The 26,429-nt window shown below is 42.9% G+C and overlaps 1 protein-coding gene and 1 long non-coding RNA gene across 2 annotated transcripts; one reads left to right on the top strand and one right to left on the bottom strand.

The window, feature by feature from the left end:
* Window positions 1-5,713: 5,713 nt before the first annotated feature.
* On the bottom strand, window positions 5,714-6,155 carry LOC146657987 (uncharacterized). The gene is made up of 2 exons (XR_014914135.1): window positions 5,964-6,155; window positions 5,714-5,770 (listed from the first exon to the last, which is right to left on the bottom strand). It is a non-coding gene; the product is annotated as an uncharacterized LOC146657987 (long non-coding RNA).
* A 3,652-nt stretch (window positions 6,156-9,807) lies between these two features.
* LOC146657986 (natterin-3-like) lies at window positions 9,808-12,559 on the top strand. The gene is made up of 3 exons (XM_085426796.1): window positions 9,808-9,813; window positions 10,089-10,167; window positions 10,775-12,559. The coding sequence occupies exons 1-3, from the start codon at window positions 9,808-9,810 to the stop codon at window positions 11,863-11,865; spliced, it is 1,176 nt and encodes a 391-aa protein (XP_085282922.1). The 3' UTR covers window positions 11,866-12,559.
* The last annotated feature ends 13,870 nt before the right edge of the window (window positions 12,560-26,429 follow it).

Here is a 26,429-nt window from a genome sequence, read left to right as displayed (position 1 = left end):
GAAGCTTCCGACAAACTACACATCGGCGAAGATAGGATGCAACCGTCCTGCCAATTCCTGGTATCCAGTAACCTCTTGTCCTAATTGCACTGAGAGTCATTCCCTTGCCTTGATGTTTGACTTCTTCATGACAGTATGCTATGATCATCCTTGTAACATGATGTTCCTTTGGAATGATGGTAGGGTGTTTAACTGAGAGAGGAAGGTTTGAATCACGGAGTCGACCTCCCACCTTAATCACACCATTGTTGTCCAAGAAGGGGTTGAGGTGATGTAGCTTGTTATGAGGTGGCAGCTGACAACCTTTCTTCAGTAGCCGCACTTCCTCCGAATATGTTTGTCTCTGCAGATCTTTGATGATGAGGCGCTCGGCTTCTTCTCTTTCCTGCACTGTAGAGAGGCCGATTGACTTATCCTTGTTGATCCTTCGAAGAATGCGAGCCACTGCACAGATGGCGCGAGTCCAGGATGAGAACTTTGCCAGCCGATAAGTAAGAGAATCTTGTTCTACAGTTTCCGTGTTTAGAGTCCGTGTTTCCTTAACTTCTGGATCTCCGACTGACAGTTCCGGAGCCACCTCTTCTGAGAGGTCAACTCCCTTTTCCCATAGAAATGCAGGGCCGGTAAACCAGTCCGATGATATTAGCTCATGGACAAAACAACCTCTAGAAGCACGATCCGCAGGATTCTGGTCAGTAGGGACGTATCTCCATTGCCTTTGATTCGTGTAGAGATGTATCTTCTGGATACGGTTGGCTACGAATGTATGAAAACGTCGAGCCTCATTATTGATGTACCCTAGTACAACCTTGGAATCGGTCCAAAAATGCTCTTCAATGTCCGCATATCCAAGTTCTTCCTTCAAAACATTGCTGGTTTTCACAGAGATGACTGCAGCCGTCAACTCTAATCTTGGGATCGTGGTGACCTTTGTTGGGGCGACACGAGATTTGGCCATGACTAAAGCACAGTGGATGTCTCCTTCTTCATTGCTAAGCCTCAGATATGAACACTGTCCATAGCCAGTAGTGCTTGCGTCGGAGAAGTGATGTAACTCACGTTTAATAACCCTTCCGAAATCTGCCGGGGCATAACTTCGGGGTATATTTATCCTCTCCAAGTTGTTGAGGTCGTTTTTCCATTTCTCCCACCGTGGACGAAGTTCGTTGGTTAGAGGGTCGTCCCAACCTGTTCCATGGCAGCACATCTGCTGCAGCACTTCCTTTCCAATGAGCAAAAAGGGGGCTATGAGACCCAAGGGATCGTACAGGGATGCAACAATGGACAATATGCCTCGACGTGTTGCAGGCTGTTCCTTAAGGTTGGTGATGATCTTCAGGCAGTCTGATTCGACGTGCCATTGGATACCCAACGCTCTCTCTGAAGGTAAGTTATCAAAGGCAAGGTTGAGGTCTTTAATGTCTGATGCACGTTCAGTTGCTGGTATGCTTACCAGGACAGCTTTGTCATTGGACACAAACTTGTGGAGCCTAAGACCACCCAGGGCACAAAGTTTTCTGGCTTCTTCTGCTAACTTGATAGCCTTCTCTGAGCTGTCTGTACTTGTGACTCCATCGTCGACATAGAAATTTCTCAGAATGAACTGAGAGCCTAATGGGTACCGGTCTTTATTTTCTGTAGCCAAATGCTTCAATCCGTAGTTTGCACAGCCAGGCGATGAGGCTGCGCCAAAGATATGCACCCTCATACGGTATTCTTGGGGCTGTGCACCGAGATCTCCTTTCTTCCACCAAAGGAAGCGCAGGTAATCCTGGTCTGACTTCTTCACATGAAATTGGTGAAACATTTTCTCTATGTCGCACATCAATGCAGTGGAGTGCAACCGGAAGCGAAGAAGTACACCGTTGAGATTGTTCATCAGGTCAGGACCAGTGAGCAGATGATCATTCAAACTGGTTCCCTTGTACTTGGCAGAGCAGTCGAACACCACGCGCAGTTTGCCTGGCTTCTTGTCGTGGAATACACCGTGATGAGGTATGTACCATTTTTCGCCCTCTTTCCCATCATCGTGGACTTCCTCTGCATCACCCCTTTCTATGACCTCCTCCATGAACTTGATATACTGTTCTTTGTACCCTTCATCCTTTAACAGCTTCCTCTTTAGATGGCTCAGACGTATGACTGCAAGCTGTTTGTTGTCAGGTAAGGTAGGTCTCTCCTTAAAGGGCAACGGCATCTCGTAGTGACCTAGACTGTTCTTTTCGATGTGGTTCTTGAGTTTGTCCAGGAACAGGATGTCCTCCTGAGACACTGGTTTGCCGTCTTCCTTAGCATCCTTAAAGTCAGACTCTAGAATGCGAATGGCATCTGCCGGAGTGACTGGTGGGAGCTCCCTGACTGCAACTCGGAAGCACTGTCCCGCCGTACTTGAGGTGTCGGGGCATGTCAACGTACCACCAACTATGCTCCATCCTAAGTCGGTACGAATTGCATAAGGCTCATCGTCTCCTCCCGTTATGACGTCTCTTGGTGCCATTGCTCGTGCGCAGTTATAGCCTATCAATAAACCAACCTCACAGTCCTGTAGAGGTGGAATCTCTTCTATGACCTTGGAGAGATGATTCCACCTTTTAGCTGTCTCGCATGTTGGGATATGGGCTCTGTTTACTGGTATGCAATCCTTGGTATAAGCAGGAGGAAGGTCGATGAGGAGGGAAGAGCGATAACCCCGAACACAAAGCCCTGAGACTCTTTGGCTCTTTACGATCACGTCGCGTCCAATCATCGTAGTTAACTTCAGCTTAACTGGACAGGAATCTGCCTTTAATACATCACTCAGTTCCTGGTCAACAAACGTCGTGTCGCTTTGCGTGTCCAGCAAGGCGTAAACCAGTTTCTCAGTTCCTGTATCCTTTTTTGACACCCACACAGGCACAATCATTGATGTGTTAGTTGGCTGTCCGGTAATCACTGACATTGAAGTTGCAGCAGCCTCCGTTTGGCCGGCATTGCTCAGGATAGTGGTTTCCTGTGGCAGAACTCTTTCCTTCTTTAAATAGTTGTCATCGTGTAAACAAGTGGGATGTTTACCCTTGCACGTGTTGCATGAGTGTCGATGTCGACAGTCTTTTGCACTATGTCCAGGTTTGGTGCAGCCATAGCAGAGCTTATGTTCTCTGACAAAATCTCGACGCTCCTCCAGAGTTTTAGCAATAAACTTGGGACATCCATGTAGTCTGTGTTGATTATTTTGACAGAAGGCACAAGGAGACCTTTCCTTTCCTTTAACTGGCTTGAGCCTCTCGGTGTCAGCCTCAGTCTGTGTGTTTAGAACGCTTGCCTTGTTCCTCTTAGGGTCTCTGCTGCCTTGTTTTGCAGTGCTCGACTCAGAGCTGCGGAGGGCATAAGCTGAGGTGATTGGATTACAAGCAATCTCTGCCTCTGTCGCCATAAATGCGGCGAAGTCCTTAAAACTGGGGAATTCCTTATTGCCCTTTAAGGCTTCAGTAACCTTCCTGTTCCAGTGAGATGCTATCCACTCTGGTAGTTTAAGGATTAGCTTCTTATTCTCTTCACAGTCGTTCAGTATTTCGAGGCTCTTCACATGTGTCATTGCATCTTGGCAAGCGTTTAAGAAATCTGAGAAGTCTCTTAATCCTTCTGCATCTCTTGGTTAGATCTTTGGCCAATCTGTGAGCTTATCTCTGAAGGCTTTCTGTATAATAAAGGTTTGGCCATATCTGTTATCCAGTTTGTTCCACGCATCCTTATAAGCGTCGCTGTCATTCCTATAGAAAGTTCCTTCTAATGTTTTACGAGCTGGGCCGCCTACATACTTCCTCAAGTAATAAAGTTTGTCTGCTGGGGAGATGGCCTTTTTGTCAATAAGTGACATGAATGAAGTTTTCCACTCGATGAACTGAATGGGGTCCCCACTAAATACAGACGGCTCTGGAACTGGAAGTCTATTTAGAGCCATACTGTCTTGTAGGGCTTGGGCAAGGGATGACACGTTTAGGTCGGGTGGCGATGCTGTGACGGTGGGAGTTGGAGGGTTGATAGCAGGGGGAACATGATGGTTTCCCACTGAACTATTAGAGGAATGGAGACTGCCTTCCTGCGAGGCTACCTGGCTGTAGACTTGCAGTTTGGCCCGAGCGGCCCTCAAATTCTTTTCTGCTTGGAGGCGTTCAAGTCTGCGCTTTTCTACTTCCATTTTTCTGTGCTGTTCCTCTATCTTCTCCATTTGTCTCTCTTCTTCCAGCAACCCTTCAAATTCGACTTCCTTAGCAGCTAGCTCTGCTGCTGCATCCGCCTGTTTGAGTGTTAGAGTAGTGCCTTTGTGACTACGGATTGACTTTGTCACTCTAGATGCAGTGGATCCATAGATGGAGCGTGCGTAGCTGTTCTTAAGCAGCTCCCTGAGACGGCAATGTACTTGTTCTGCATCATAATCACCATCGAGATCTGACATTCTCTCGTAGGTAACTTTCATAATTTCGGCTGTAACTGCCTCACAACTGTCAACGTGACGTCTTAATTCTGGAGAAGGTGTAATGTGACTTCGTATTTCAAGGTAAGTGTTTAACACAGTTTCTTTCTCTTTCTCCAAAGAATCCATCAAAGATGCCAGCTCGCCTTTACTAATGTCTGACTTGAGCTGCTCTCTTGACTCTCGGGCTCGAATCTTCCATCTTTCGTACGTTGAGATGAACTTTCTTTCCCTTTTTCTTGCTTCCTCCTGTTGCATTTCGAGCGCCTTTGGAGTTGGGAATTTTGTTCGAGTGGAACGTCGGAGGCCTTCCTTAAGCTCACCTTGTAAGTTGTTCAACGTTTCTTCTCTGCGTTGAATTTCCTTCTCCAAAAGTTCTATTTCCGTAGTTTCTGATGTGTCTTCAAGAGACGCTTTAAGCCCTTTGATTTTATTCTGCAGGTCGACTATCTGATGCTCTAGTTCTGTTTGTGAGGAGGGAGTCTCCATTTCCTTCGTGTTTATGTTATTTACTTATCTAATTTGCAGGCTTTAGTTAATGAGCTGCTTGTGGTTACTATAACTTACAGGCTGCATTAACAGAAGGGAGGAGAATCTTTGCACTTTAAACCAAGTTGAAATAGAAGCGGATAACCAACACAACATTGAGAAGAAATGTATAAAATAATGAATGCAACCTGCTAGCTGTTGCAAACTGATGTGGTAAAGTAAACCTCTTATGCTAAACACAGATCAATACACCATTACTATTGTACAGTTACAAATTGAACTAAATGCCCCTCTTTCACCCCCTTTTGAGTCAGTAGAAAGAATGATAAATATACAGTAGTGGTGGTAAATACCAATAAACAAAATTACTTCACTTGTTATTACTTCATGTCCGTCGTGTCTTAATGCAGCAGATGTCCACAGTAGTTGACGACCTTCTCTCTCCCTTTAACCACCACTGATGAGAATGAATGTCCTTTCCTTGTCGATTAGAATGAAATGTTCCATACCTTTTCTGACCGTCACATCAAACCATTAAGCCAGCTGCATGATGATTATAAAGTCTCTGTCTAGAAGACCCATAGAATGGCACTGAGTTGCTCCGTGAAATGTCTTGTCAATCCCAGACGAATAGCAACACAGCTCCGTGACTCGTCCTCGTGGTTCCGTGGTGCAGGATGGCAGCAGGATGATGCGGGGGATCAGCTCTTACTGTAGCATTCCAGCCGGACTTTATTCAGACGATGCACTCAATGATCATTACGGATGGACCATGGTGGGGTATTCCAACCCATTTATTCACAAATTGCCATAGACACATCGTAAGAGCTGTAATCATAACATAAAACAAATAAACATTCACTTGATATAACCACGTTTCTGTTATGCTAATCAATTCACAGAAAAGGCACAGGAGGTGCTAGCATCAGCCTGCTAGATCGCTCATAAACTTATTAACAATCAAGTAATACATTTACAAATTGTCCGAAATGTAAACAACAAGTACAACACACAAACATACCTGTTCGCCTTCCAGCTAGATGCTAATTTTAAGATGGATGGAAAACGATAACCTTCTCATTTAATCCTTTCTGCGGCAAGCAGTTGCGGTACGATCTTCCTTCCCGGAAGTTGCCCGTTACGAATTTCAAAATAAGAGTCTAATCTATATTATAAGGTATAATTCGTTCAGGGATTTAACTGTTTGAAAAATATCAAATAAACAAATAATCTAAGAGAATACGTAGTTTATTCCAAGAAGATATAGTCTCTCTCCCATATGTAATATCTTATTGGAACCGATATGTTCCAGATATCAAGTGGAAGACAGTCTGGATGGTCCCCCATAAATATTTGATTGTAAATAAGGTGAAAGAAGTCTCATTTAAAATTCTACATAAATGTTATCCAGCCAGTCACTACATGGTAAAATTTAAAAGGGACATTAATACTAATTGTACTTTCTGTGGGGATCATCCAGAAACTGTGACACATCTTTTTTGGTACTGTTCTTTTACACAGAGATTCTGGAAGGAATTTAGCAGGTTTGTTATTGTCCATATTTTAAGGGAGTTTTCTTTACGATGGGAAAATGTTTTATTCTGTTTCTTTAAGTTCCCCAAGAAGTATGAGAAATGTTTTTTTATGATAAATTTGTTAATACTTTTAGCTAAATTTTTTATCCATAAATGTAAGTTTACTAACAAAACACCATATTTCTGTCATTATTTTAAGGATGTGGAAATGTACATACAATCAATATCAGACTTCACCAACACAAAGGCTCTCAAAACAATATATGTATGTGAATTTTTGCGTGTATTCTTATAATTGTTACCTTTTTCTTTTACCCTTGGCTTTTTGTGTTAATGTTCTGTTGTTTTGTATACTTCATCTGTTCGTATGTTGTATACTCATTGTTTGTTAAATAAAGTTAAAAAAAAAAAAAAGTGCTCTTGGAGGGACATGTGCAAGGGTTTTCTTCTTCTGTTCGTTTAATGGCAGTGTACTCCCCAGTGTACGAGGATACCGCCACTTGCTGACTTAGAGAATGAACTCTATTGTAAACTGAATTAGCGTCATTACAAACATGTGTTAAATTTGATTTAGTGATAATCGAGTGTGTTTATGCTTGTCTGTGTGGAGAGGATTGTTGGAAAAGTGATGATAATGTCCGCTATCACTGTCAATTGCCAGTAAACACTTCATCTGGCTGCTGAATCTTCACGTGACATATTATAAAGTCTGTATTATTAACTCTGTATTAGGCACCATTCTTCTTATTTTATGGCGCTGTTGTTCAATCGGGGAACGCTCTCTGTTGAGGAGAAAAGCAAAAATTTGTTGCGGATACGGATTATCCATTATCCATATATATATCCATATATATATATATATATATATATATACATATATATATATATATATATATACATATATACATATATATATATATATATATACATATATACATATATATATATATATATATATATACATATATACATATATACATATATATACATATATACATATATACATATATATATATATACATACATATATATACACACACTCAACAAAAATATAAACGCAACACCTTTGTTACTGCTCCCATTCCCCATGGGATGGACGTAGAGACCTAAAATTCATTCCAGATACACAATATAACCATCCCTCCCAAACAGTGGTCACAAATCAGTCCAAATGTGTGGTAGTGGGCACATCTGCTATATTGAGATAATCCATCCCACCTCACAGGTGTGCCACATCAGGATGCTGATCTGACATCATGAGTAGTGCACAGGTGTACCTCAGACTGCCCACAACAAAAGGCCACCCTGGAATGTGCAGTTTTGTCTCACAGCAAAATGCCACAGATGCAACAAGCAATGAGGGAGCGTGCAATTGGCATGCTGACAGCAGGAATGTCAACCAGATCTGTCGCCCGTGCATTGAATGTTCATTTCTCAACCATAAGCTGTCTCCACAGGCGTTTCAGAGAATATGGCAGCACATCCAACCGGCCTCACAACCGCAGACCTCGTGTAACCACACCAGCCCAGGACCTCCACATCCAGCAGGTTCACCTCCAAGATCGTCTGAGACCAGCCACCCAGACAGCTGCTGGAACAATTGGTTTGCACAACCAAACAATTTCTGCACAAACTGTCAGAAACCGTCTCAGGGACGCTCAACTGCATGCCCGTCGTCCTCATCGGGGTCTTGACCTGACTCCAGCTCGTCGCCGTAACAGACTTGTGTGGGCAAATGCTCACATTCGATGGCGTCTGGCACGTTGGAGAGGTGTGCGCTTCACGGCTGAATCATGGTTCACATTGTTCAGGGCAGATGGCAGCTGAGAATGTCCCAGTTCTTGCATGGCCAGCATACTCACCGGACATGTCACCCATTGAGCATGTTCGGGATGTGCTTGACCGGCGTATACGACAGCGTGTACCAGTTCCCACGAATATCCAACAACCTCGCACAGCCATTGAAGTGGAGTGGACCAACATTCCACAGGCCACAATTGACAATCTGATAGACTCCATGCGACGATGTGTTGCACTGCATGAGGCAAATGGTGGTCACACCAGATACTGACCGGTTCTGGGTCCCCAGACCCCCAATAGCGCAAAAAACTGCACATTCCAGGGTGGCCTTTTGTTGTGGGCAGTCTGAGGTACACCTGTGCACTACTCATGATGTCAGATCAGCATCCTGATGTGGCACACCTGTGAGGTGGGATGGATTATCTCAATATGGCAGATGTGCCCACTACCACACATTTGGACTGATTTGTGACCACTGTTTGGGAGGGATGGTTATATTGTGTATCTGGAATGAATTTTAGGTCTCTACGTCCATCCCATGGGGAATGGGAGCAGTAACAAAGGTGTTGCGTTTATATTTTTGTTGAGTGTACATACACACATACATATATATCATAATCATCTGACAATACTATAATATTGGCCATATTATATTTACATTACCACAGTGAGATGATTTTAGTCTCATGAACAACATTAACTAATTGTTATTTACTAACTAATCTTAAATGACTGTTCAGCACAGAAATGAAGCCCAACAATCATGTTTTACAGTCCCGTGGTCTCAGCCTCAGATACTCAACTAATCAAAGTGATGTCATGACAAAAATGAATGACCAACAAAACATTTTTCTCCTTCATTTCTGTCAAACAAAGCTGTATGTAACGTGTCTCGCGGTTAGTATCATGGTTGCTAGGCAACCTGAACAGCGCGACGAAGCGTATACCGTCCCATTTCACAAGCCTCTCACTTCCGCACTTCTCGTACTTATAGTACGCACCGTATGTAGTACGCGTAATGCGCGTACTTCAAGCGTGCAGACCCTGAATTGGGACACAGCGAAGGTGTGAAAATGGGTGTAGGTTACAATCAGCCAAGGTTTCAGGTGAACCCGCTGTGAAACCTAGCTCCACCCTATCATGTGATTTCCTGAGGTCAAAAGGTCTAAATGTGAGTGGGCATCCTTCTTGGGGGACGCTCCTATAGGGCTTAAATCTGGGACTCTCCACCATTTGACCTTAGAGCTGAAGAAGCTTCTCGGATGAGAGGTGAAACGTCTTGAAACAACTTAAAGAAGTCCAGACGCTTTTCTTTCCAAGCTCCTTAGACTACGATGACCTGAATGACTGAGAACCTTCACAGACATATTGGGAAAGGTAATAAATGCAACGTGACACAAGCACAAACACACTGTAACATGTTATTGATCTCTGCTTTCACCCACCTGTTGATTGGTCAGAGTCCAAAATAAGATGTTGGTCTGCAGTCAGACACGCGTCAGACCTAGAAAGACTTAGCAACCTACACTTATGATGGTGAGTAACTTTTTACTTCACAGTAAATGTTGAAACAGGTTTTGAAAATGTAATTAACCTAAATATAAAACTGCAAAACAAGCAGACTGTTCACTTATTGCTGAAGATAATTTAACATTTGATTTCTAAGGAATTTTTGTTTTCAGATTTTACCATATGTTTGAGTTTCATGTTTCTTGTGCAGCCTCTGCGTTTAGGGTAACAGTGGTGGTCAGCTGTATAATGGCTGCAATATAAACTGTTTGCAATAAAACAGCTTTTCCTTTTTATTAAAGCTGTCATTGCTGTTGCTGCTGGCTCTGTCACCAGCCAGTCCTCGGGGCACTGTGAAGAAGCACTCAGAGGACAGAAATGGTAAAATGTAACTGGCATTATGAATTTGCAAAAGTGTCCTCAAAAGTCCTTTTGTGAAAATAAACAAGTGAGATTCACTTTTTTATACTAGCTCTAAAACTACTTAGAGATGAAATGCTCAGATAAACCCAGTGTACACTATGTGCTCAGGAGCAATAAGCACTAATCAAACAGCTAAAGACCAGGATTCGTCAGTCTAAAGGCTGCAACACACCAAACACTACAAATTCGTCCTTGGATCATCAATTTACCTTGAGGCACTGGAATTGTTTATCTCCTGCTTAAATCTGAATTAACCCATTTAGAAATATCAGGAAATAACGAGACGTCCAGTTCATATTTTAATTTTTAATTATTATTATTTATTTATTCATTTTTTACCAAGATTTGGCTTAAACCTGATTTTAAAACCGTTTTAACTGACAGTCATAAGAAATTCTGAAATAAAAGAGAAATTTAAGATGAATTGAAACTACTAGGAGAAAATATCATAGTCAAGTTAAAATTGTGTCGACCTTATGGAAAGAGCAGTTTCTGAAGTTTCATCTTTTCACACTTGCATATGATTTTTTTTTTTTTTAAAAGGTTTTTGTTTTCTTTCATACAGTGACCTCTCTGAACCCAGATCTGGACAGAGCTCCTGAAATGACAGACATCTCAGTTAACACATCAGTATATCAACATCTTTTGTTTCCAGCCAAGATGAAACAGAAAAGGCAGGCGTTTGATAATAAGGGCAACGTGAAATGGCAGACCTGGAATGGTTTCCTCCCTGATGGAGCGGTGTCAATTTACAACACATATGTGGGACGTATTGACTATGTCTGTAAACATGGATGCCATGCTGGCTTGTACAGCCGTAGCTTGGGAGATTTCTGCCACTATCCCTATGGCGACAAAGAGTATCGTACGGGCTCATTTGATATCCTTGTGAACGAAGATGACTTTGAGATCGTGGAGTGGAAGCAAGGTTCCTTTGGTTCAGTGCCCGAACATGCAGTTAGAACATGTTCTAGTGATGAGGTTTATGTTGGAAAAAACAAGTATGGTCTAGGTAAAGTGCATCCTAGACACACTGCATTTTTTCTACCTTGGAGAGGTGAAGAATATTTTTATTGGTACTATGAGGTGCTGACCATTAATAGAGATATTGACAGTGAGATCATCTCTGATGTCAGATATAAAACTAACAACGCTAAAATCAGCAAGCATCCTCCTGAGACCATGCGCATCTCTTCCAGTATTAACAATGGATGCAATCCAGTGACAAAAACAGTAACTCTTTCAAAGACAGTTAGAGATGAGAAAAGGTGGGACATTCACGCTTCTGTCTCGGTTGGTGTCACTACGACTTTTACTGCAGGAGTCCCCTTCGTAGCATCCGGAAGCATTCAGGTTAGCAATCAATTTACATTTGACTATTCAAATGGGGAAACTCATGCAGAAGAGCACACCCACACTGTTGAAGTACAGGTCTCCGTCCCACCAAACCACTTCTGCAAAGTCAAAATGCTGGCTTATAAGTATGATGTAAACATCCCTTTTACTGCTCTCCTCACCCGAACCTACAGGAACACAGCAATGAAACGATCACACATCTCAGGGACATACTACAGCATCCAGACGGGAGAGGTCCGTGCTGTGGTAGAAAGATGTGAATACCTAACTTCTGCACAGCCATGCCCACAAAAGACATAATAACACAGTTGTAATCATGTGTATATACAAGTTAAGTTGTAAAGTAAAACTTAATATTCCAAATTTATCCCTCCAAAAATAAAAATGCATCAAATGTTCTGTTTGTCATGCCATACCTTTTGTATTATTTTAGGGATTTTACCTTACAATATAAATCACATTGAGGTAACAGTTGTTTTGATTTGAGGCTGTATAAAAGCAAATTGAATTGAATTGAATTAAATAGCTGGAATGATGTTTGAACACATACAAATTGGCAACTTTGCTCTACCGGCTTAGTTTTTATGAATCTATAAGAATAATTATGATGATAATTTTTTTCTTTGCTGGACTGTAGTATTTGATACCTTATTCAAGGAATTGGTCATTCACGAGACACTGTGACCCTCTTAAATCAGACTAAAAATAAAACTTCCTACCTTCCTTCCAAGATAATGTGATAAAGTAAAGGAAGAGCCACACTCTCTTTATCTCTGTCCATGTGCTCACTAATAATAATTACATGTTGACTTACCAAGAATAAACTTTTTAGTGGTGTGATCACTACATCAGTTTTTAATTCTTCACAAAAAATTGTGAAAACTGTTTTTGTACCTGGCTTTCTTGTTGGGTGTTTTCAGTCAATCCAGCAGATGGCACTGAAACCTCATTAACTGCTCACCACAGCAGCTCCATTAATTAGAAGCTTTGTGGTATGTAAATGACATGTAAATGTCGTTAAAGATGTAAAAGTGATACTGTTTTACTTTTTTTCCAAAACAATCAAGGCTTATAATGAAATTTTTCGTGTTACTTCATATGTTCATTATATATGATTATCTTTATTTTTCCTGCAAAACGACAGCATCAAAAATTCAATTAAATTCTATTTTATTTCTTTAGTGACAAATCACAGCAACAGAACTTAAATTGATTTACTGTTGTTCAGATTTTCCATAATAACAGTGCCTTTAAGCACAGGCAAGGGTACAGGTAAATGTTCTTGTTTTTTTAGCTTCTTCAATCTCCATCAGAAAAGTTTTCACTTGAATTAAATACCGATGTTACTCATAACACTGAAGTTTATATGGAAATATACCTTTGAGCATAGCTGGACTGGCCGGTGGGCCGATGGTGATTTTCGTTTTTATGGGCCGATAGGTTTAGGTCCCAGTCCAGCCCTGCACCGAAGACATTGTGGCAGTAGGCAGGAATAATTTTACATGTACAGGTGACGCTGAGCTGAGTCGTTTTTGCAGCCCCTGATGATCTCTGGCTGGCCTCAGGAAACATGCGCTAAAACACAGCTACCAGTTCGCCTCGACAGCAACACTGAAAACGGGGAAAAGAATCACGAGAGTGATTATGACTTGCATCTCTCATGCAATTGTTTATTGCAGTGCAAATGAACAGAAACGTTTCACATTCTGTACTGCTTAATGTCACATGGTGGAAGAAAAACACTAAATAATAAACCAAAATACTAAAGTGCTTACTATACATATACTTGAGCAGGTTTCCTGACAAAATGGCTGACAATAGCGGCATTTTTAGCTCCTGCAGTTATCTTAATGGCCATTACACAGGACAAAACTGAGGTTCAAAACCGCCTCGTATATGTGCACAAAACTGTAATATAATGCTTCTAAAGCTTACAAAACAATGAAGGATTACCTCTTAAATATCTTAACAGTGTACACATTGGAAATATATCAACCTTTAAACACATTTACCCAAGGCTGGACTGGGACAAAAAATCGGCCCGGGCATTTTGACTAGAGACCGGCCCACCAGGATAAAGATTGAAAATGTGACGTCATTCAAAGGATTCTGGGAACTTGTGGCAAGAGGTACTAGCGCACGCAGGCTTTCAATTGAAGTCAGTTACACAGCGATAAAAAGAAAACCAAAAAATGGCAAGAAGCTGTTGTATTATTAACTGCAATAGCCGTGTTTCATCTTGTTCTCTCTATAAACTTCACAAGATGCTCGGTTGAACTTTCCCTCCTCCGAGGTAAACTTTTATTAAACTCTTAATCAACAGTCATGAGTCTCTGGTTCTCACCTTCCGGTGTTACACTCTCAAGACTCCGGGAGGAACACACAGGTAAATGCAATTCCCATTGCTACATCCCTTTTCTTTTACAAAGATAATGAACTATTCATAAGTTGAGAACTCAGTTTGCAACTGGAACAAAACTTAGACATGACATTTCTTTGTTGGACACAATTTTCTTCAAAAATAAAAAATTCTTTCTTCCACTTACTTTTTTAGCTTTCTTTCTATTTTCCTTTAGTATTACTTTTATTCATTTTTTCCTTCCAAACAAGTAAACAGATCACAAAGTCATAACTCAAAATATTATCACAGATGTTTTGCTCTGTTCTCTAACCAGTAAACAAATCACAACATATAACTCGTAATGTCGTCACAGATGGGGTTTTTTTTCTTTTGTCTTTCCTCTGACCAGTAAACAAATCACAACATATAACTCACACATTACCCCTTAATTGCATACATAGTCCTTCAGATATCCAGGTTGTTGTACTACTCGTCCTGACCTGGTAGTGCTGTTTTGTGTGTTCTCTTTGCTCTGTGTCGGCACAGTAATGTTCTGTCCCTCAAGCTGGAGATGTGCTGACATGTCTTTTTTGGCCTCCACAGCTCGCCTCAGATGGCGACGATTCCTTCTGAGGACTCTGCCGTTGTCCAACTCCACATCATAGGATCTGTTTCCCAGAGTGTTACATACTCTAGCCTTGGTCCATAAGTTGTGTGGTTCAAAAGGTTGGACTCGCATCAAGTCCCCTGGGTTTAATGTGTCCATGTCCTTCGCTGTCTTGTTGTAGTACTTTGTTTGTCTCTCTCTGTTTTTCATCAGTGCTAACTTGTTGTCAGTCACTTTGGGTTGCAACAATCTGTCTCCTATTGGGAGGAGTGTCCTCGTCCTCCTGCTTAACAGTCTCTGTGCAGGGCTGGTAGTTAAACCTTGTGTTGGGGTGTTTCTGTGGTCCAATAAGGCCAAATATGGATCCTGTCCAGCCAATTTCGCCTTTTTCATGAGTCGTTTGGCAGTTTTAACGGCAGACTCAGCTTTGCCGTTGCTCTGTGGATAGCCAGGTGATGAGGTATGGTGTCGAAATTCCCATTTCCGGCTGAAGTTGGCAAACTCTGTTGAGCTGTACTGGGGCCCGTTGTCAGAAAAAACAATATTTGGGATTCCCTGACGTGCGAAATGAGCCTTTAGTTTCCTAATCACAGTACTCGACTTGGTATCAGGTAGATAATCTATCTCCCAAAAGTTGGAGTAATAATCAACAGTTATTAGGTAGTCCCTACCCTCAAAGTTGAATAAATCTGTCCCAACTTTGGTCCATGGTCTAGTGGTCGGCTCGTGAGGTTTTAGTGTCTCTTTCTGTTGTTTTGCATCCACAGACCGACATATGTCACATGTAGCGATGTACTTTTTGATGTGGTCGTTCATACCGTGTCAGTAGACGCAGTCTCTAGCTCTCCTGAGGCACCCTTCTGTGCCGATGTGTGTTGAGTGAATTCGCTGGGTTATATCTGCCTGCAGTGCTTCTGGAATCACCACTCTCTCTCCCTTGAAGACCAATCCATCCTGTGTGCTCAGTTCATCCTGCAAAGATTGGAACTGGGTTATTTCAACAGGTACATCTTTCTTACAGGCCGGCCACCCCTTTTGTATTGTTTTTATCAGCGTTTGTAGTGTGTGGTCGGTTCTTGTCCCTGCCCGTATTCTGTCCATGCTTTCTGTTGAAACAGGTACATAATCCACCATGTTGACACATTCTGTCTCCAACTCCGTCTGGCTTTTGATGCTATCCTGCAGGTAGGCCCTACTCAGCGTATCAGCAAGTAGCATGTCGCGGCCTGGAACATGTGTTATGGTTATATCATATTTTTGCAGCCTTAATAACATCCTTTGCAGTCTCTTAGGTGCATGTAACAGTGGCTTTTTAATAATGTTCTCGAGTGGCTTGTGGTCTGATTGCACTCTCACAAGACGACCATATGTATATTGGTGGAATTTCTCCATCCCAAACACAATAGCTAAACATTCCTTTTCAATTTGTGCATAACCTCTTTCAGTGAGCGTCAGTGCACGACTTGCAAATGCCACTGGTTTTCCATGTTGAGTCAGAGCTGCTCCCAGTCCTGTCTCGCTGGCATCACACTGCAGCGTCAGCTCTTCTTCAGGGCTGTAATATTTCAAAACTGGGACTTGTGTTAGTTTTTCTTTCAGTCTTTTAAATGCATCTTCCTACACGTCTGTCCACTCCCATAGGCTGTCTCTGTGCGTCAGTTGTCTGAGAAGCTCACAGTCGTCTGACAGATGCTTGTAAAACTTTGATAAATAGTTGACCATTCCAACTAGTCTCTGCACCCCTTTTATGTCAGTTGGTGCTGGCATCTCTGTGATGGCCCGTACCTTCTCTGGGTCAGCTCTCAGCCCCTCTGCTGTGAGTAGATGTCCGATGTATGGTACTTCCTGTCTTCTAAGCTTGAGTTTTTCCACATTTAATTTGATGTTTCTCTCTCTGCAGCGTTCCAGGAAAAGTCTCAGGTTTCTGTCATGATCCATTTCTGCCAACTCAGTCGTCTCTCCTTTTCCAGTGATCAGGATGTCATCAGCAATGATATATGTGCCTGGCAGGTTCTCTAACGCTTGCATCAGTTTGCGCTGAAAGACCTCTGGCGCTGGGCTGATCCCCATCGGCATTCTCAGCCAACGAAAGCGACCAAATGGTGTTGCGAATGTCGTGAGATGGCTTGACTCTTCTGTAAGCTTCACATGCCAAAAGCCATGTTTCACATCACAAACTGTGAAAACTTTCGCTTTTGACACATCTGGCAAGATGTCATCTATTGTTGGTAACGGGAAGTGACTACGCTTCAAAGCTTTGTTGAGCGGTCTTGGGTCAATACATATCCTGGGTTTGCCATTTGGCTTCTGCACTGTCACCATCCCACTGATCCAATCAGTACTACCTTCCACTGGTGCTATTATTTGTCTGTCTGCAAGGCTCATCAGTTCCTCTTTCAGTGGTTTCATCATCGACACTGGGACTCTGCGTTTTGGCAGTTTGACGGGCTGCACTGTTGTGTCGATTTCCAGCTCATATTCACCTTGCAAACATCGATCTCCTGTAAACACATCCTGAAACTCAGTCTTTATCTCTTCCAACAACCATGCGTTTATCTCTGATGGAGCTGTTGTCACTGAGCTGTCCAGAGCACAGATGTTATCATATTTAACTTGTATTAGCTTCATCGCTTCACTAGCTGTTCTCCCAAGTAGAGGTGTTTTACAATCCTCCTCTACCACTTGGAACTCGACTCTGTACTTTTTGTTGTTTCTTGGGTTTGTCAGCTTGACCTTACACTTTCCTAATGGACACAGCCTTGTCTTATTGTACATCACAAGAACCTTGTCTGTGTGCTCCATTTTGATGTTAGGGTTCAGCTGTTCGTGCCACAGACGATCCTGTCTCTGATCAGTGAGTCTTTTAATTGTCCAAAGTTGCAGGTGCTCGCCAGCATTCTCAGGTCCGTAACATATTTATCAATATTTTCTCCAGGAGCCTGATTGCGTGCAAAAAATCTGTATCTCTCGACAGTCTCATTAACTTTGGGATTACAGTGTTCATCGATTTTTCTCATCAGCTCACTTACTGTTACTCTTGCCTCAGCTCCGATCAGCGTTCCACAGAGCTCCCTGCCCCGTTCCCCGATCAGACAGTAAAACAGCTTCACTCTCGCCTTTTCCTCAGCATCCGGCAGAGCTAGTTCCGTGTAGAGTGTAAACTCTTCTTTCCATGTTTTCCACGCTTTAGACAGGTTCACTGAATCCATACTCCACTGTGCGGGTGGCTTCAATCCATCCATCGTATACGCCGCTGCGCTCTTCTCGTCAGTGTCTCACCTGCTGTCCTGAGCCGTTAGCACCTCCGAGGCTAACTAGCCTAGCTGGACGCGTCGATACCGTCCGCTCAATCTGTTGTTTTCAAAGCGCGGTGTGGATCACTCTAGACCCCGCTGCCACCATGTTTCATCTTGTTCTCTCTATAAACTTCTCAAGATGCTCGGTTGAACTTTCCCTCCTCCGAGGTAAACTTTTATTAAACTCTTAATCAACTTTCATGAGTCTCTGGTTCTCACCTTCCGGTGTTACACTCTCAAGACTCCGGGCGGAACACACAGGTAAATGCAATTCCCATTGCTACAAGCCGGTCGCATGACAGCCACGGAAAGCAGACGGGTAAAGAGATCGTTTTTTTTTTATCGGATTACGTCGTGGAAGAGAAATTTTTTAAGCCATGTTTCCGAAGTAAAAGCCGACGGATGGTCTGGATATACCAAATATAACGTCTCAGAACACTCCAGCTCACATGTTAGTCTGCTCCAAGCATTCCCACAAAGGTCAGAGTTTTGTAGTAGTTAATACGTCATTTTTCTTAACATAATTGGTGATATAGGTTACAAGCAAGTCTGGCGCTGAACAGAAATTGTCGCGCTATGCTCCTTTATTTATTGTGCATAAATAGTGAATTGTCCTGACACAATATTGCGTTTCGCTTCTGTTATTACCATGGTACATTGACAAAAACATATACTTTTATTCACAGGATAAAACAGTTGTTTTGTATCACTAATTGTCCAGTGCGATTACAGCATACAATATTGTTGTCACTGCTACATTTCTGTAATGCTACCAGAAATTATTTCCACTACTAATTAATTACCGTTGAGCTCAAAGGTTATATTAATAAACGGTTAACGAATGTGTATTTATGAAGACGATTTGTGAGACTGGTAAACTTACCTTTGTTCGTACGATGGTCTTTCGTTCTACACGGTGCATTTCAAGGTCCTGCACCCATCCGTCGGTAAACTGTACCTGGGCTTGTTGCAGTGACCTGAAGTTACTAAAAACTTCATGAGTGTATGCACTCACTCCAAGAACCGTATAATTATAAATCTGAGCGTGGTGAAAGTTGGGCAGCACGCTAACGTCTTTGGTCCCTCTGTGTGCTCGTAAAGGTCTAACCCTTTCACTCCTTTGATTTTTTCCTCGTATCTTTTCTTTGTCTTTTCGTCGAGTCTGTCTTTGTACGGACCGGCATTGTTCTCCTTTTGTTTTGTACATTCCTTTTTTGTGCGGCAAAGAAAAAACAAGAAGGTATTGGAACCGGAGAATGAGCGTTTTGCGGTGCTGCAAATGCTTGCATTTGATGCGGTACTTGGATTGTTTTGCCACGAGTTCCCGGCATGCAATGCGCGAAAATCACGTGATTGCTAAACAAGGGGGAGGGTGCATCCGGCCTCCTCGGCTGTAATTGGTCCAGCCCAGAGTCGATCATGACCAATTGGCCAATCCAACACCTTTCATTATATATCCGGTTGTTCAGTGATGACGCGACGAATCCTACTTCCGGGTCTAAAGTAGTCTGCGTTTAATATGGCTTTTGTGTTGTTAACATGTTTAATGTTTTGTATTTTCTTCTATTTGATCTCAAAAAGCTCCTAAAACAGTCAGTGATCCCTGTTGACCTCCCTCAGCTTTTATTACCGCTAATCATTTATTTAAGCTCAGTTTTTAAAACCTTAGGATGTAACTACAGCCCAGCCCATGCAGCAGTATATGAATGACTAACCTCGTATTGTGGATAAATTTTCTCAGTTGTTCTCCTGGCTGAAGTTTGGTCCTTTTACAGCATCCTGCCATGCGATTACATTTGTTCCTGACCACCAAGAACACTCACGTTAACTTTTATCGAGTGGAAAAAAAGTTAGCTTGTTTATATTATGCTAACATAGCTGTGTCGCTAGCGGTCACGTAGCACATCATTATATACCAGCTAGCCTAACTTCAGTAACCCTACAAACGTCACTGCTTGTTTAGTTTTCTGTCTTCATTTATGCTGGAAGTGATAACAGAGCTGTACGTTTTAATTTGTTTCCAAAACCCCGCAGTCAGGACATGCTATATTGTATTTAGATAGAAGCTAGCGAGCTAACTCCCTGCTAACTTCTAACTCCGTTGAATGTCATAAATTCCGTTTTCATGGATGCCTGGATGTTAAACTCAATTGTTACACCTGGTAGAGCAGAACGCTGATCATTTTATTAAAGATGAAAGACTTTAGACAGTTTTTCAACTCTCAGTAATGCCGTAGGGATCGTTTCATATATGGACCTGCAGGAGTTTAGACCCAGACACGGCTAGTGACGTCAGACTGAACAATCGGATACCCTTCCTAAAAAAAAAAAAAAAAATTATCTGCCCATAAAAACAAAGAATCGCCAGTGGCCCACCCCGGTATGCCCGATGGCCAGTCCAGCTATGCTTTTACCTGAAAACAAGGGGAAAAGAATCACGAGAGTGATTATGATTAGTGATGTGCGGATCGATCCTGAAATATCGATTCCTAAGATACCAATCATGTATGTTCTAGAATCGATTCTCACATTAAAATATCGATATTTTAGTAATTTAGGGTAAATTTGTAGTTTATCATTAACAGGAACACAGTGGAAAGAAACTATGGCTGTGTCCCAATTCAGGGTCTGCACGCTTGAAGTATGCATTTTAAGTGCGATTACGTCACCGCCACGCGACGACGGCTGTCCCAATTCGAAGTGTACTTCAAATGCATACTCCAAATGCGCCGTCGATTTCCCCAAATATCAAGTGTGGTCCGCTTAATTCATCTAATAATGGTCAGTGTTCCAGGATTGATTACTGGTTAGTCTCTAACAATTTGATCAACAACATTTCTAAGTGTGAAATCTCAGCTTCCCCTCTAACTGATCACTGTTTGATTTCCTTATTCATCTCATTAACCAAGGTGAAACATCAATCCCTTATTTGGAAATTCAACAACAACCTTCTGCATAATGACAACTTCTGCCTTGAAGTGAGAAATTTAATTGTGGAAATTGACAAACTAGATATGTCACATGTGAGCAAATGGGAATGGTTTAAATTCCAAGTTAAACAGGTAGCAATTCAAATTAGCAAATCCATTGCTAAACAGAAAAGACAGACAACAAAGCATTATTGAGAGAATCAACAGGCTATGCTGCAAACAGGATTTATCTCTGGACGAACATATACAACTAAACACTTTTCAATCTCAACTAGACAAACTGTTCTTAGAGAAAGCCAATGGTGCCTATGTTCGTTCAAGAGCCCGGTGGATTGAGGAGGGCGAGAAAAACTCTTCCTACTTTTTTAATTTAGAGAAACACAGACAATCGAATAAGAAGATTCAATCACTGAATATCAAGGGGGTTTTGACTGAGGACCATGACAAAATAAACGTGGAAATACTTCATTTTTACAGTAACCTTTACAAGTCAACCTATTCAACGGAGAATGGCACTGTGTTTCTGGAAAGTCTTAGAGGCCTTAATGGGACATTGGATGTGGATGTAAAGGTTCGTATGGAGAGTAAACTTGCAATTGAAGAGCTGGACAAGGCAATCGAACAAATGCCCAGGGGCAAATCACCAGGTATTGATGGGCTAACAGTGGAATTTTACTCCTTTTTCTGGCATGACATTAGATTAACTCTTTACAGTGCATACTTAGAATGTATCTCATCAACTAATCTTTCACCTACAATGAAACAAGGTCTAATCACTTTAATTCCAAAACCCAACAAAGACAAACTACTTCTGGATAATTGGAGATTGATTTTTGATATGCTTGATTATCGCCAGTATATAAAGACAGAAAGCTTAGTGTTGTTTTTGGACTTTTATAAGGCTTTTGACACGGTTGAACATCCCTTCCTGCTTAAAGCCTTGAATTTCCTGGGTTTTGGGGAAAACTTTTGTAATGTGATCAAAATGTTTTACAGTAACATTTTTAGCTCTGTCTCGCTTAACCCTGGAATGACACCTAGGTTTGAAGTGCAGCGAGGTATCCGTCAGGGATGCCCTATTTCCCCCAAATTGTTCATATTAACCACTCAACTGCTGGCACTTATCATCCAAAAAGACCCTGATTTACATGGTATTAACATTTTTGACAAGGAATTCAAAATAAGCCAGTTTTCTGACGATACTGCACTGTTTTTAAGAGATAAATCCATGGTAGCTAAAGCGCTTAACACTATCTCATTATTCTCCCAGGCGTCAGGACTGTGTCTGAATATTAACAAATGTGAATTGTTACCTATTCACACGTGTTCTGATTCTAATATAGCTTCTATAAGAGTTGAATTGGAAGTTAAATATTTAGGTATAGTGATTTCTAAAAATATGTCCCGAAGAGAAGACAACAACATCTGCAATCGTATCGTCGACATGAAGAAATCCCTTAGTCGTTGGTTGACCAGGGATATCACTATATTTGGCAGAGTCATCCTTTCCAAAGCTGAAGGTATCTCTAAATTAATTTACCCATGTCATTCTCTGTGATCAAGATGGCGCCGAGTATGGCAGCCTCGTCGCGAGCTCCCCCAAGCAACGGCTTTCTTCTGTGTTTAATTTTCCTTTTCCTTTATTTTTTCACGAGCAGCACTTGTCTCCTTGTGTACGACCGACAAACCTTACTGGACATAAAAGACGGTCTTTCTTATAACTTTCCGGAGTTCAAGTTTTGCAACACGGACGCTCCGTTTGCAGACCCCCCATTCATCTCACCTGAGACGCCTTTGTTCTCTGGCCCTGGAGGCCGCAAACGCCGACGCAGAGGGAGAAGATCTGGCGTTCTGGTTCGACTGAGACGGCGCACTTACAGACCACCGTTACCCAGTTTATTACTGGCTAATATGCAGTCTCTGGAGAACAAGCTGTGCGAGCTTCGGGCACGGATCTCATTCCAGCGAGAGATGCGGGACTGCTGCGTGATCTGCCTCACAGAAACCTGGCTATCGGACAAAGTACCGGACTCCGCAATACAACTGCCGGGGTTCTCTGTGCACCGCACGGACAGGTCACAGGATCTTACTGGGAAAAGCAGAGGCGGTGGTGTGTGTTTCATGATCAACAACAGCTGGTGTGATTATGCGAACGTGCACCCGGTCAAATCCTTCTGCTCACCGGACCTGGAGTACCTGATGATTAAGTGCCGGCCATTCTGGCTACCGAGGGAATTTACAGCAGTGATTATTACGGCTGTTTACATTCCCCCACAAGCCGACACTGACCGTGCACTCAGGGAACTGTACAGCGCGATCAGCAGCGAGGAAACCGCACACCCAGAGGCAGCGTTTATCACAGCCGGAGACTTTAATAAGGGAAACCTGAAGAAAGTCTCACCAAAACTCCATCAACACATCCTTTTCAACACACGTGGAAACCGGCAACTCGACCACTGTTACACCTCTTTCCGGGATGCGTACAAAGCCCTCCCCCGCGCCCCATTTGGCCAATCAGATCACTGCTCCATCCTGCTCCTGCCCGCCTACAGGCAGAAGCTGAAACAGGAAGCTCCAACCCGGAGGGCGGTGCACTGTTGGACGGACCAATCGGAGTCTGCGCTGCGGGACTGTTTTGATCACGCGGACTGGGAAATGTTTCACGTGGCCGCCAGAGACATTGATGAATACACAGACTCAGTCTGTGGATTTGTCAGGAAATGCGTGGAAGATGTCGTCCCATCCAGAACAGTGAAATCCTTCCCAAATCAAAAACCCTGGATTAACGGAGATGTTCGCGCGGCACTGGCGGCACGGAACACCGCCTTTGCCTCCGCGAACACATCGGACTACAAACACGCACATTACCAACTCCGGAAGACGATCAAAGCAGCCAAACGTGAGTACAGGGACAGGGTGGAACAACAGTTTGACAACCCTCGGAGTATGTGGCAGGGACTAAACACGATCACAGACTTTAGAGGGAAAACCAGCACACCGCAGACCACGGCCTCTCTGTGTGAGGATCTAAACGTATTCTACGCTAGATTCGACACAGCGAACACCATGAGACCGGACAGTGTGCGCACCGCGGATGACGTCAGTGCGCACACTGTGTCTGAGGAGGATGTGCGGAAGTGCTTCAGGAAGGTGAACGCACGCAAAGCTACTGGTCCGGACGGGATTCCCGGCCGCGTCCTCAGGTCATGCGCGGCTCAGCTGGCTGGAGTGTTCACGCACATCTTCAACCTTTCCCTCTCTCTGTCTGTAGTCCCAGCCTGCTTCAAAATGGCCACCATCGTCCCTGTACCCAAATCCTCCACCATCTCCTCATTGAACGACTGGCGACCTGTAGCCCTGACCCCCATCGTAAGCAAATGCTTCGAGAAGCTGGTCAGGGACTTCATCTGCTCTGCACTACCCGACTCACTGGACCCTCTACAGTTTGCATACCGCCACAACAGGTCCACTGATGATGCCATAGCCCTGACACTACACACTGCCCTGTCACACCTGGAGAAGAGAGACACGTATGTGAGGATGCTGTTTGTAGATTACAGCTCAGCATTCAATACCATCGTTCCCTCGAAGCTGGACAGGAAACTGCAGGATCTAGGACTGAGCAGCTCCCTCTGCAGCTGGATCCTTAGCTTCCTGTCTGACAGACGCCAGGTGGTCAGACTGGGCAGCATCACCTCATCCCCCATCACACTGAACACTGGTGCTCCACAGGGGTGTGTACTGAGCCCTCTCCTGTACTCACTCTACACCTACGACTGCACAGCCACTAACAGCTCCAACATCATTGTGAAGTTTGCGGACGACACTACAGTGGTGAGTCTTATCACCAACGGTGATGAGACGGCTTACAGGGAGGAGGTCAGCGCCCTGACCCACTGGTGTCAAGACAACCATCTCACCCTCAACGTCGCAAAGACAAAGGAGTTGATAGTGGACTTCCGGAGGTGCAGAGAAGTACACACCCCCATCACCATCAACGGCGCTGCTGTGGAGAGAGTGAGCAGCTTCCGGTTCCTTGGCGTACACCTGGCTGAGGATCTTACGTGGTCAGTACACACAAACAAAACAGTGAAGAAGGCGCAGCAGCGCCTCTTCTTTCTCAGGAGACTGAAAAGATTCGGCATGAGCCCCCGCATCCTCAGGACCTTCTATCACTGTGCCATTGAGAGCATCCTCACTGGATGCATCACCACCTGGTATGGCAACAGCACCGCCTACAACTGCAAAGCTCTCCAGCGAGTAGTGCGGTGCTCTGAACGGATAATTGGAGGTGAGCTTCCCTCCCTCCAAGACATCTACAGGAAGCGGTGCCTGAGGAAAGCGGGGAGGATCATCAAGGACTCCAGTCACCCCAGCCATAAACTGTTCAGACTGCTTCCATCAGGAAGGAGGTTCTGCAGCATCAGTACCAGCAGACTGAGAGACAGCTTTTTCCATCAGGCCATCAGACTGCTGAACACGTCATAGACACCTCAGCTTCACTACTGGAACTTCAACATTATGCACTCCACACTGTATATAAATGCCACTTGTTTTGCACATATTCAACTCTGTATATTTTATATATTTTATTATTATTATTATTATTATTATTATTTTATTTTATTTTATTTTTTTACTATTTAATTTGTAAAAATGTGTATACACACACACACACACACACACACACACACACACACACACACACACACACGTAGGAAAATATTTAGTATACACATCCAGAAATGCATATACTATTATATATTGTACATATATTTATTAGTTTCAGGTTGGCCATTCTTGTATTTTGCTCGTTTGTGTTGTTGTGTTTGCACATCTCTGTTGCTTGTGGGGCTCGCACACAAGAATTTCACTCGCATGTGCTGTGCCAGTGTGCCTGCACATGTGATGTGACAATAAAAAGTGATTTGATTTGATTTTATATTTCTCCCCAAATATTAGGAAAGCCAACTCAATTATTTTTCAATTCCTGTGGAAAAACAAAACCCACTATATTAAGAGATCACAGTTGGTTAAAGACTATGAGAAGGGTGGTGTCAGAGCCTTAGACTTTGAATCAATGATCGGAACTTTTAAGATCAACTGGCTCAGAGCTTGCTTATCTCAGTCTGATTCCATGTGGTTTCATATACCCAGATCTTTATTTAAGGAACTAGGAGGAATTGATTTTCTATTAAGATGGGACTTTGAGACTAGTAAAATACCTGTTACACTCTCTAATTTTCACAAACAGATTCTTCATTTTTGGAAAATGATGTTTACACACAACTTTTCTCCTCACATGTCGACCCTATGGAACAATAGAGTGATAACTGCTAACAAAAAGACATTATTTATCAGGAACTGGTTTGAGAGTGGTATCTTGTTTGTAACTGACTTGCTGGATTTGAGTGGTGCTTTACTGGATTACGTGTCTTTCTCGAAGAGACACGACTTTAATTGTCCATTAAAAGAATACAGAAAAGTTTGCTGTGCTATCCCTTTGGCCCTAAGGCAGCTGATATGCAACACAATGCTACATTCTGAGGTCAATCCAGCGCTGCCAAACTTAAAAAGTAAAAGAAACTCATTTCAAGATAATTAATAATATATATCCTGTGTCTGAATTCTTAAAGAGGAGGTTTAAATTTGAGGTTAATCAGTGTGCATTTTGTGATTCAGCCTGTGAA

Source organism: Rhamphochromis longiceps, linkage group LG12, assembly GCF_057381845.1.
Source record: "Rhamphochromis longiceps isolate RC_006_pf linkage group LG12, R_longiceps_female_GT1.1, whole genome shotgun sequence".
Classification (NCBI taxonomy): Eukaryota; Metazoa; Chordata; class Actinopteri; order Cichliformes; family Cichlidae; genus Rhamphochromis; species Rhamphochromis longiceps.
This window is presented reverse-complemented; position numbering and strand designations above follow the sequence as displayed.